At 46.3% G+C, this 12,202-nt stretch overlaps 1 protein-coding gene across 17 annotated transcripts in view; it reads right to left on the bottom strand.

Annotated features, from left to right (window-relative positions):
• The window catches only part of Ahnak (AHNAK nucleoprotein), an 87,204-nt gene that overhangs the window by 49,164 nt on the left and 25,838 nt on the right, over nt 1-12,202 (bottom strand). For 14 of the 17 annotated variants that reach the window (XM_031389628.1, XM_031389627.1, XM_031389619.1 and 11 more), the window contains one exon: nt 8,116-12,195. The exons of the other annotated variants lie outside the window; for them this stretch is intronic. In XM_031389628.1, coding sequence (XP_031245488.1) covers nt 8,941-12,195 — 3,255 coding nt within the window. In that variant the 3' untranslated portion in view covers nt 8,116-8,940. Of the gene's footprint in view, nt 1-8,115; nt 12,196-12,202 lie in introns of those variants that run through there. 17 annotated transcript variants of the gene reach the window in all.

The following is a 12,202-nucleotide window of genomic DNA, read 5'->3' as shown; positions in this document are numbered from 1 at the left end:
TTACCAGGGCCCCACCCTACCAGGCTCCCACCACCTACCAGGCCCCCACCCCCTTACCAGGGCCCCACCCTCAGCAGTGAATTTGCCCTACCTGACCCACCTTCCTCCTACAGCTGAAATTCCTAGAATTTATTTTCTAGGAATTTAGACAATTCAAATCAGCTGCCTCTGCTCTCTCACCTGACATCCCTATCTGCCTGAAGGGCCCACTTGAAATTCAAGTGGTGAGCCAAACTCGCAGGCTTACAAATAGAAAATGCACTGTCATTTTTCTCCCTTGGCTTTTCACATTCCAGTCCTCCCCACGGCAGGCTGCCTGAGCAAGGGGACAGAGCTCCAGCTGCCTGGCAGCTATGTCTCCTGGAAGAGACCGCACACACAGGAAAAAAGCACACAGAGCAGGCTACACTGCATGGCTGGAAAAAAAAATCAAAGCCTTGCACGTTGGGTGGACAGGAGTAGCAAGCTTTAAGCTGAAGCTCTTTCCTCGGCAGGGTATCAAGTGCCTGTAGTGCAGTCCTGTGTGACTACAGCTCAGTAATGAGGGACTGAGTAATAAGCTCAGACTCCAGGAGATGAATGGATGGATAGACCTTAAATAGTCACCAGGAGGGTGACTTCTTATGTAGCCCAGGCTGACCTGGAATAAAGGTATCAATGGGAGGATGATCTTGAACTCCACACTCTCCTGCGTCCACCTCCTGAATTCTGGGGTTTCAGCTGTGTGCCACCACACCAGGCTTATGATATGGCATGTCCAGGTCTTTATGCATGCTACATTCCCAGCCCACACACAAGTCCAATTTTTATTATTACTTGAGTGTATTTGTATCTGTGTGCATGTTTATGCATGTGCACATGTGTGTATATGTGTACAAGACTATGCCCATGCATGAGTAGCAAGAACCTAAGTATCAAGCCATCTCCCAGCCCTCTTTTAAATACCGACATTCAAAAGTGTAAACCTAAGAGGCTGTCATATACAAAGTCATCTTTTAGGCAAAGTCTAGATAAAGGAGAGAGATGGAGCTGATGCTGCATTTTAGAAATAAAGGTCCCACCAGGTAAGGGGTGAGTCCCAGAGGCAACACATAAAGTGTGAACCACATACAGCAGCTTCCAGCTGGTCTCTGCTGGTTTTTTTCTGTGATTGCCCAGTGTCCTATGCCCAGTCTTGTTTGGCCATCAGCCTGGCTCATTACTTCACAGTAGCCGGGTCTAAATAGATAAAAATCTGCCTACGAACTGTGACAGAACTTGGATTAGTTCCAGGATTAGCCAGTTGGCTAAAAGTGGCTACAGTTACTCCCAGAGACTGGGTTCCCTTGTTCCCTGGACACTAATAGCCAAGATTGGTAAACTGGGGTAGAGGGCAGGTGTGTGTGTGTGTCAGGTCACTCAGTTTGGGGTCAAAGCAAAAAATTTGCGTCGGTGTTACAGTGCTCTGATTTTCTTAGAGTACATTTATTTGGGACACCCAGAAAGGCAGGACTCAAACCCTGTGAAGCCACCCTTTGGGGCTGTCCTCGTGGTAATGAATAAAGCCAATGTTTTGCACATACTAGTTGAGTCACACCCTAACCCTTCTTCTTCCTTTTTCTGGTCTTCCTCCTCTACACCCTTTACATTTCTCAGGCTCATCCAAATCATCCCGGCTCTGACTAATCCACTTTTGCCCAGGCTTCTTCTTGGATTTTGACTTGTTTCCTTCTAGGCTCTAATCTGTGATTGGAAAGCTCTAGGTGTCCTGAGTTCTTACCCTCGAACTTGGAACCCATGGTAGGTGGAACTGCCCCATCCCACTTAGGGATGCATGGAAATCCCTGGTCATACTGCAGGCTGCTGGCTGATTCTCAAATCGGAGTCGAGCAGGCATGGCAGGTGCTAAGATACATGGGGAAACACCACGCTTGGAAGCAACTCTCTCCTACTCCCATTCCCTGTGTGGAAGCCCCCTCACATTCCTAGGCCCTCCCCTAGACTCGAGGCTCAACCTCCTAGGGTCCCAGATTGACCAGAGGGGCAGCTGGACCAGTGGGTGGGACTATGATACATGAACTTCAGTTGTGGTTTCTCTCATTTATTAGTATCATGGAAGAACAAAGACAAAAGGCAAAAGGGCAAAGACATAGGGCAAAAGACGGGGAATCGTATGAGGTAGGAAGTCCATGAAAGAGACTGACAGCTGCCCAGGAAGGCAAGCCTGGGCCAATGTCTCACTGCTTTTGAGCCCACTGCCTCCCCTTGGGGGGGGGGGGGGATTGGGCACATACATCAACCATTCTTTGCCTTCCAAAGCTAGTCCTGAAACCTGTGTTCCTCTGGGACCTCAGTGTCCACCCTCCCTATCCTAGTCCCACCCTGCTGTCCCGCACTTCACTACCAGCTTTCTCTCCTGCTACCTCCCTGATCGGAAAACCTCCCTCAGCTCCTCTCCTAACCTTAAAACACGGTTTACTAACCCAGCCATCCCGGTAGCAGAAAGAACAAATTGCTGATAAAGACATGAGGTTTCTCAGCACAGACACCAGTGAGAACGTTGCCCCTGTTTGACTATGTGCCCCTGCACACAGTGCTAACCCTGTCTGAACTTGTCTATTAAATGCAAATTAGGGCCCACCTTGTGGAGTTGTGTGTACCATATAGAATGCCTAACAGAGAGTTATCGAGCAGTTCATAGGAATAACTCATACAGTTTTTACTATACACTGAGCACACTATATTTCTCCTGAAGCAGAAGTTGGAGTTTATTAGGAAGAAGATATGGTTGTTAATTTACATTATTCTCATAATGCTATAAGAGGAGTTCCATACCATCTCTTTCTATAGACCATGATGGCCTCTAACTCAAAGATTCACCTGCCTCTGCCTCCTGAGTGCTGGGATTAAAGGCGTGCACCATCACCATCCAGCATTTGATTTTTTAATTTCTTTAATGTGTATGATTATGTTGCTCTATTATATGTATGCTTAGCACATGTGTGTCTGATGCCCTAAGAGGCCAGAATGTATAGCAGATCCTCTGGAACTGGAGTTTTGGATCATTGTGAGCCAACTTGTGGGTGCTGGGAACTGAACTGAGATCTTCCAGAAGAATAGCAAGTGCCCTTAACCTCTGAGTCCCAAGATCTAGTTTTTTAATTTATGTGTATGTGTGTGAAACTTCATGAGTATGTGTGCACCATATGCATACATGAGGCCCTGGAGGTCAGAAGAGGGTGTCTGATTCCTAGGAACTGGAATTACAGCTGGTTGTAAGTGGCCATGTGGGTACTAGACCTCTACAAGAGCAATAAGTGCTCTTAACTACTGAGCCATCACTCCACCCCCCAGTTATTAGCTGTGTGTTTGTTTGTTTGTTTGCTGAGACAGGTTCTCACCATATAGCCTTGGCACTCAACTCTATAGACCAGGATGACCTAGCACTCACAGAGAATCCACCTGTTTCTGCCTCCCCAGTACTGAGATTAAAAGCATGTGTCACCATGCTTGGCTCTAGTTTTTATTATTATTCCCTTAATACTTTCAGAGATGAGAAAAAATCTAAGATCCTACAGATTTCAAGAGATTTTTTTAATGCCCCACCAAACTCCCCCTTCTTTCAGGGAACTATCACAGGGGAGAAAACCAATTTTGTTTCTAAAATCTGAAAACTTTGACTTCCCTAAGTAGGATCACCCCCTTCTAGGCTCTGAGAGTTGAGCCTCACCTCTCTGAACTGTGAGATGGAGTGGGTAGTGCCTGCTTTCCTGGCTGAGGCTGAGAACACTGTGTGAGATGTCCTGAGATAAAGCACTTGTACGCTAAAAGGACCTGTCTGTCCAAAAGGAAAAACAAAAGAAGGGTTCTTCATCTGTAACCCTTTCCAACCCCAACCGTCCTACTGGGAAGTCTTTCTGTGCTGGCCAGACCTCAAACTTGTTGTGGAAAAAACCAGAGGTATTTATGGGGAAATGAAACCACCCTCCTCGGCAGAACGTTCCCCCCCCCACACACACACACACATTTGCTGTGGCACAAGGCTGCTACTCTGCAGGGAGCATTCAGCCTCAGGAGGCCCCTGAAGCTGTCTGACACCACAGGGCAATCCAGAGGCTGGTAAACAGCTCTTGGTATTCCCAGCTCTGAGGCAAGCATTCATGCACAGAATTCTTTGTCCTCGTGAGGAAAGACAGAAAGCTGCTGTGTGCTGCAAAGCCCAGGGCCAGAGCCCCACTTTCAAAATCCCCAACCAGAGATCATGCCAAGGCCAAGCATGCCACCAGCCCCCAGAGCACACTTGCGAAATAAACTTGCCCAAACTTGGACTTCTCGCTCGAAAACTTAGATTTACTTGTTAATTCCGAAGGGAAAACATGGCAAGGTTACAAGGAAGAAGTCTGGCAAGCTCCTACTTAATTGGCGCTGGTACACGTACATGCCTTCAGAAGGGTGAGTTAAGAGGCACCTAACATTACTTCTGTGAGTGTCCTACCCCCAAAGGCATCACCTGATGAGATCATAAGGAACATCATCAGACACACCACACGAAGAGATATTGCTACAAAACAACAGGCTCCACACCCTTCAAAAAGATCAACACCAGGCCAGCAAGAGAGCAGCAGGTAAAAGTACTTGCTGCCAAGCCTGAAGACATGAGTTCAATCCCCAAGACCAAAGATCCCATGTTCCAAGGTGTGTCCTCTGACTTCCACACTTGAGCCATGTCTCCCACACGCACACGCACCCTCACTCATGCACTCATACTCACACACTCATGCACACATTAAATTTTTTAAAAAGATATCGCAGCTGCTAGTGGCAGTTGTTTACACTTGTAATCATAGCTTTGGAAGGCCAAGGTAGAAGCTTTGTGAGCTTGAGGCCAGCCTGAGCTATAGAAGGACCTCCAGGTCAACCTGAGTTACATAGTAACTCAGAAGAAATAGTGGCTCACACCTGTAATCCCAGAATTTGAGAGGCTGAGGCAGGAGGATAACCATTAGTATGAGGCCAATCATACATAGGGAGTTTCAGGGCAACCTAGGCAATAAGTATAAGACTCTGTATCAGAGACAGCATTAAAAACAGAACAAAATAGCTGGGCGGTGGTGGCGCACGCTTTTAATCCCAGCACTTGGGAGGCAGAGACAGGAGGATTTCTGAGTTCGAGGCCAGCCTGGCCTACAGAGTGAGTTCCAGGACAGCCAGGGCTACACAGAGAAACTCTGTCTAGAAAAACCAAAAAAAGAAAAAGAAAAAAAATAGAACAAAATAATAGATTGAATCATGGAGAAGAGAACTAAATTCCCAGGGGAACCCAGAAGCCTAGCCTGAAGCCTAGCTGGGACAAAAGGTCATCTACAGGGGTAATCAAGAAACTTACGGATGGATGAAACAAATGATAGATCAAAGTAAGACTTACTGAATTTAATCATTATATTAGAGTTGCATAAGAAAGTGTTCACACACAGTGAAGCACTTAGGAGTTAAAGCGCTGTGACATCTGTAGTCAGTCTTGACCAATTCAACAAAAAAATAGTGCTTACTATAATAGCTATATGGAGAGAGATTAAAGTAAGGGAAAGACGTGTTAAGAATTGGAGAACACCCCTGAAGGTGGTACTCGCCTTTAATTCCAGCACTCAGGAAGCAGGCAGATCTGAGTTTGAAGCCAGCCTGGACTACAGAGATAGTTCCAGGATAGCCAGGGCTACACAGAGAAACCTTGTCCTCCAAAGAGGAAGAGGAGGAGGAGAGGGTGGGGAGGAGGTGAGGGAGGAGAACATGAGTGTAGTGTAGATGTGTATCACCATATTATTCTTGCAATTTCTCTGAAGATTTTAATTTAAAGTGTGCATACTTTAAAAAGAGTGAGAGAAGACAGAAGTGGTGTGCACACCTTTAATCTCAGTACCCAGGAGGCAGAAGCAGGTGGTTCTTTGAGAGTTTGAGGTCAGCCTGGTCTATATGAGTTTCAGGCTAGTCAGGGATACAACGTGAGATCTGGAGATGGGATGGGGGTGGAGGTAAGGGAAAAAGAAATGATAAAAGAAGGACAGGTGGAGGAAGAGACCAGCACCTTTAGTTGCAATGCTTAGTTGCATTCTACTCAGGACTCCCTGTATTTCCTAACTCCACAGCTCAGATGGTACTCTGAAGTAGAATGTGTCATTAGCCATGTGTGAGTCCCGGGGGAGGCTGCCCATTTTGGTCTGGGAAGCTGGAGACTCAGCTACACTTCAACACTGACATGTCTCAAAACATTTCAGACAATGCCACACAGGAAAAATAATTACTCAGTGTTACAATCACACCTTGCGTTTCACCCAGAATGGCCCATCCACACTTCAGCCTGCTTCCAAAGGAATCAAGAACTGTTGGGTCTGGGATGGGCCTTAGAGACTCTTAAATGTTCCATCTACATTACCTGGAAGTAAATAGAGGCTCACAATGGACCCTAATGTACTCAACACAGGAGATTAACTCAGTGACTCCCAGGCCAGTCCTCTTTTTTTTTTTTTTTTTCAGGGAACTTTGCGGTATCTTCTAGTCTTTTTTGGCTCTTTGTAAAATTGAAAGAAAACTTTGTTTCCCTAAGGAAATTATCTTCCTTCTGTGTGTGTCTGTGTGCATTTGTATGTGTGTATGTATCTGTCTGTCTGTCTGTCTGTCCGGCTGGCTGGCTCTCTATCTGTAGGTCAGAAAACAAACTGCAGGAGTGAGTTGTCTCCTTCCATCATTTGGATCCTGGAGATTAAACTCAGGTCATCAGGCTCTGCAGCAATCACTTTTACCTCCTGATCCATTTCATGAGTCCGGATTATCCTTTTTAAATGTATACTTAACTCTGTATGCAATTACAACAGAGAAAGAACAAACATTGTTTCTGGAGATGTAGTACATTGGGTAGTGTCAGCCTAGCATACCAGAGCTTCATACTGGGTTCAGTCCCCAACACCACCTAAAGCAGAGAGGTAGCATACAGAATTGTAACTCCAGCAGAGAAAGGAGGAGGATCCAGGTTATCCTCCAGCCCCTACTGCCTCCTTCCATGCTGCTCCTCCTGCAGGATGGAGACCTGTTCTATAGTCACTGTCTCCAACCTGAGCCTGATGTAAGAATACCTGAAAGGTTCCTTGAGGTTTAATGGCCAGTTACTGCATGCCCATTCTACTCCGGCCTCCCAACTGTCCCAGCCAATAAGCTATTACCTAAAGGTCTTGGGAGTCTCATCATCTCCATTAGATGTGTCATTCCCCTCAACCCCACCTCCCTTTTCAGGGTTCAAAGCATTCCAGATTTCAGCATCCATTACAATCATTTGGTCTGTAGAAGTCAGCAGAAGAGAATTTTGAAATCACTGGGCCTTAGCATCTAGCCACGGTGCTCAAAAAGTATTTACTGGATGAGTGGACACTTCAGACTACACTAGCTACAACTCTCCGTCCTCAAGCTAAACATGAATGAGTTGATATACAATTGGACAGCATGGACGCTCCGGTCTAGGATATCTTCCCAATGCCCCACCGGTCACCGTCCCAATAGTGCACATGGGCACTGGATGTGATGACTTACACTTGTTACCCCAACACTCAGAAAGATTGTCTCAAATTCAAGGCCAGCTCAGACTACACTGGGAGTTCCACGACAGCCTTGAATACTTGGTTATAATGTATCTCAAAATACAAAATATCTGTCTCAAAAATAAAAAAAAAAAAAAGACTCCTTCTGCTTCCATTCCCATGTGCTGTGCTGGGATTGCAGTTGTGAACCACCACACTGGGTCTTAGGAGTGTCTGGGAATTTAACCCAGGCTCTCATGCATACCACCCAAGCACTCTATGAACTGAATTACTTCCTCAGCCCTACCCCCACTCCATTTTAAAGTCTTACTCATGATAAGGTAGATGTACTATGGTGAATTATGACCACTGTCCACTCTCAATTGCTCAACAATGATACTGCCAATCTCCCATCATAATCAAGAAACATAGACTTCCTTCTGGTACCTGTGCAGAGGTCACTAACAAAAGTAGCAATGGCATTGCGTGGATCAAGTCTGAACTGTGAGGGCTGTGTGTGCAGCCTCCCTTGGCTTCATCCCTTCAACACAGAATGCAAGAGCACGATACATCAGGGTTAATAAAGAGCTTTATTTGGCTTGAACAGCATCGACTTTCATACATTCTCAATTAATTTGCCATTAAAATGCCAGATATTTCCTTAATCATGATGACATTTGTTAAAAGAAATTGGAACTTTTCTCAGGACACAGCGGTCATGAATGAACACTTTTCTTACCAAACCCAGAATGTAAGCCCCTCCCATTGACCTGTTGGGTTGGACAATTTGCAAACAGATTGAAATCCCCTCTCACCTCGAGCACCAAACTAGGCTGCGATTAACACACCTGGGGATTAAAAAGTCATGCTACAGAGGTTGAGAAACAACCACCCACTGGCTGCCACCTCCTCGGGGCCATGCCAGGGCTTCAAGGGCCCAACCCTCAGAGCAATGAAGACCTTGCCTCCTCTGCCACCTTTTACCCCACCCTCCCTTACTCACAATAAGCCCCCAAAGTCATTACAATGAAAAAAAAAAAGAGTGGGTTTCCATTACCCAGATACTAAGGATGTTCAGTAAAAATAAGGAAGATAAAACACAAAAGCTTGCTTAGTAAACACGAGCTCTCAGCGTCCGATGCAAAAGAAAAAAGAAAAAAGGAACCAAAAAAAACTGAAATCTTAAGGCAAATACTGTTGACTTTGCACATGGGTCAGGTGAACTTAGAACTCTTTACCTAGCTGCAGAGTCCCGGGAGCCTCCAGGCACTTGGTTTGTCGGCACTTGCCACTATTGCTGAGGCTACTGGGGTGTTTCTCTTTGGAGTTTATATACAAACACACCCAAGGCTGATGTTTTAATATATATATATATATGTACATTCATGAAGGCCCACTACTCTTTCTTTGTGGAAACTGATAGCTCTACCTCAGGAAGCTGGATGCCAACCTTGGCCCCACTGTCGTTACTAGAGGAGGAAGACAGTCGGGACTTCTTCGAGGCCAAGGACACTCCACTCCCCTGTAACTTGCCTGCCTCGTCATCACTCCCAGTAACCTCATAATGACCTTTGCTCTTTGATCCCAAGCCACCAAAGGTACCAAACTTCAGCTTTGCATGTTTGCCTTTAACTTCTCCACCTGCAAACTCCAAAGTCCCAGTTGGGGTGGAAGGTGCTGAGAACTCCCTCTCATCGCTGAAGGAGTTGGAGCGGTGTCTTGGCTTCTTACTTTTAAACAGGGAGAATTTGCCTTTGGGTGAGGATGCCTCGGCTTCCACTTCTCCCTCCAGAGAGCCCAAGCTGGCCTTGGAGCTCTTCAGGTCCCCTTTGGACCCAGAAATGGATGCTTCTGGTGAGCCAGTGACACTACCTTTCCCTTTAGGTTTAGAAAAGGTAAACTTGGGCATTTTGATTTTGGATTTTTTAAGTTTTACTTCAGACTCTTCCCATTCGCCTTCTCCAGCACCAGCCTGCACATTGGCCTCCACTTTAGGGAAGTTGACATCCACCCCTACTTCTCTACCTATGAGCTCGCGGCCAGAGAAGGTAAATTTAGGGATCTTCATCTTGGGGAATGTTACTTTTCCAGATCCACTTTCCAAGTGACCTTGTGGCCCAGACACGCTCAGCCCAGGACCCTGGAGTCCGATCTGGCCCCCTTTCACATCTCCTTCTATCTTTGGTCCTGAGAAATGAAGGTTCCCAGCAAGTTTAGATGTATCCAAGTTTAGAGAAGAGGAGACTTGGGGTCCCTTCCACTCAACTCCAGAGCCTTTAACACTCATATGCCTTTCACCCAGGTTGATATCTGGGACACTGACACCCCCTGAAACATCTACACCTCCTTTGACTTTGGGGTCCACATTAAAGGAAGGCCCCTTGACACTGATATCGGGAACAGCCCCATGGAGACCTATTCCTGAACCTTTCAGATCTCCTTTAATTTCGGGACCAGAAATCTGCCCTGATGAGAGTTTCACATCACAACCAGAAGCCTTAATTCCAGGCATTTGGAGGTTTCCTTCTGGGCCTTGAATACTTATGCCTGGAAGACCTCCCCCAATCGCTGGGCCTTTCAATTCACCAGCGGCCTCGAGGCCCCCCTTCACTTTTGGTCCTTCCAAGCTAAAGTCCATGCTTGGTGCTGAGATCTGAGGCCCTTTCAGATTCACATCCATCCCTGACCCCTTTAATTCTCCACAAACTTGTGGCCCCTTGATGTTAATGTCCAAGTCAGACCCCGGAGTAGAGATGCCGAACTGAGGCAGCTTCATGTGGGGAAGTTTGACACCAACTTCGGAGGCCTCCAAGCTAACATCAGGAGTAGCCGCAGATACTTTAGGGCACTTGATGTCTCCAGACACAGCCAGATCTCCCTGTAGACTTGGTCCCTTCAGTGTCACATCTGGTGCTCCCACACTGAGTGCCGTGGTGGCATCAATCCCTGACACGTTCACACCATCTGCTCCTATCTGTACTTTTCCACCAACACCTTTGAGGTCAAGACCTGGAGCATGCAGCTTCATGCTGGGACTAGAGGCACCCAGGTCTCCCTTCAAACTTGGTCCTTTCAAGTTCAGGTCAAGATCAGGCCCAGACACTTTTGGCATAGAGAGGTCCACTGAAGGCAAGTCTACTCCCGGGCCCTTTAGAGAAATATCAGGCCCTTCAAGCTTAACACCTGATGTACTCAACCCTCCTTCAAGAGAGGGCATCTGAGCACAAATCTCAGGGCTCCCACCTTCCATTTTCATGCCAGGGGCACTGATCTTGGGCAATGAAAACTTAGGGAACTTGATTTTTCCTTCTGGACCTTGCAGATCTACATCAGGTCCTTCCAGTCCCACACTGGGAACATCACCCTTTATCTTTGGTCCTTTCAACTTAACATTCACATCAGGTATGGAGACTTGAGGAGCAGAAACACTAAAAGAGGGTGCCTTGATTTTAGCTTCGGGGCCTTCGACATTGATGTCAGGTGTGTCCAAGTTTGCCTGTACCTTGAGACCTTTCAAGTTGCCCTCTATCTTTGGCCCTGAGGCTTCCACACTTGGCACCTTGAACTTGGGAGCCTTCACATGAATATCAGGAGCTTCCATATTAATCCCTGGTGAAGAAATATCCACATCTGGTACCTTGATTTCACCCTCCAACTTGGGGCTCGGTAGGGGTGCCTCTGCTTTAAATTTAGGTGACTTAATGTCAAATTCTACATCTGGAAAGTACATTTTTCCAAACATAGTTTTCTTGACTTTGGGAGATTTTACTTCAGCTTTGAGTGCAGCATCAGGTCCTGCAACACTGACATCTACATCAGGAGCTTTGAGACTGGCATCAATTTCACCTCCAGGAATATTCAAATCAAATCCCTGTTTTTTGGCCTTAACTTTAGGACCACTCATGTGAATTTTAGGCATTTTAAATTTGCTTTTCTTGCCCTTGCCACCAATGTTTATTTCAGGAGAATCAACACTCAGCTCTGCTTCTGGGACAGTCACATCAACTGCAGGTGTCTTGATGTCAGCTTTGGGGCTTTTTGCACCAAATCCAAACTTGGGTTTCTTAAACTTCGGAACTTTAACATCTGGCCCCTCAATATTAATATCTGGGCTCTCCATGTGGACATCTAAGCTTGGCGTTTCTAAATCAACTTTAGGCCCCTTGAGGTCTACTTCACCACCTCCTAACTTAGGCCCAGAAATTCCAACTTTTGGTGTCTTGAGGTGCACATTAGCATCAGGCCCAGTTATTTTAGGAACAGATACCTCCAGCGATGGCATCTTCAAGTTAGGACCACTAAGTTTAGCATCAGGACCTTCAAAATCCAGACCTGGCCCTTTCAGATCTATTTCAGGTCCTTTGAGAGTACCTTCAATCTTAGGAGCAGACCCATCAAAGGCTCCTTTCACTTTGGGTCCTTTTAACTCCAGATCAATATCAGGCATAGAGATCTTGGGAGCCTTGATGTTAATCTCAGGCATCTTGAATTTAGGACCCTTCAGTTTTGCATCTGGACCTTCAATATTCACATCTGGAACATCAATGTCCACCTTGGGTCCTGAAACATCAAGGTCAGCCTTGGGCAGGTTCACATCTACCTCTGGACCTTCTCCTTTGAAGCCAGGCATGCTGAACTTGGGCATTTTCACCTTGGGC

Source organism: Mastomys coucha, unplaced genomic scaffold (assembly GCF_008632895.1).
Source record: "Mastomys coucha isolate ucsf_1 unplaced genomic scaffold, UCSF_Mcou_1 pScaffold21, whole genome shotgun sequence".
Classification (NCBI taxonomy): domain Eukaryota; kingdom Metazoa; phylum Chordata; class Mammalia; order Rodentia; family Muridae; genus Mastomys; species Mastomys coucha.
The sequence above is the reverse complement of the archived record's forward strand: the minus strand, read 5'-3'. Positions and strand labels throughout refer to the sequence as shown.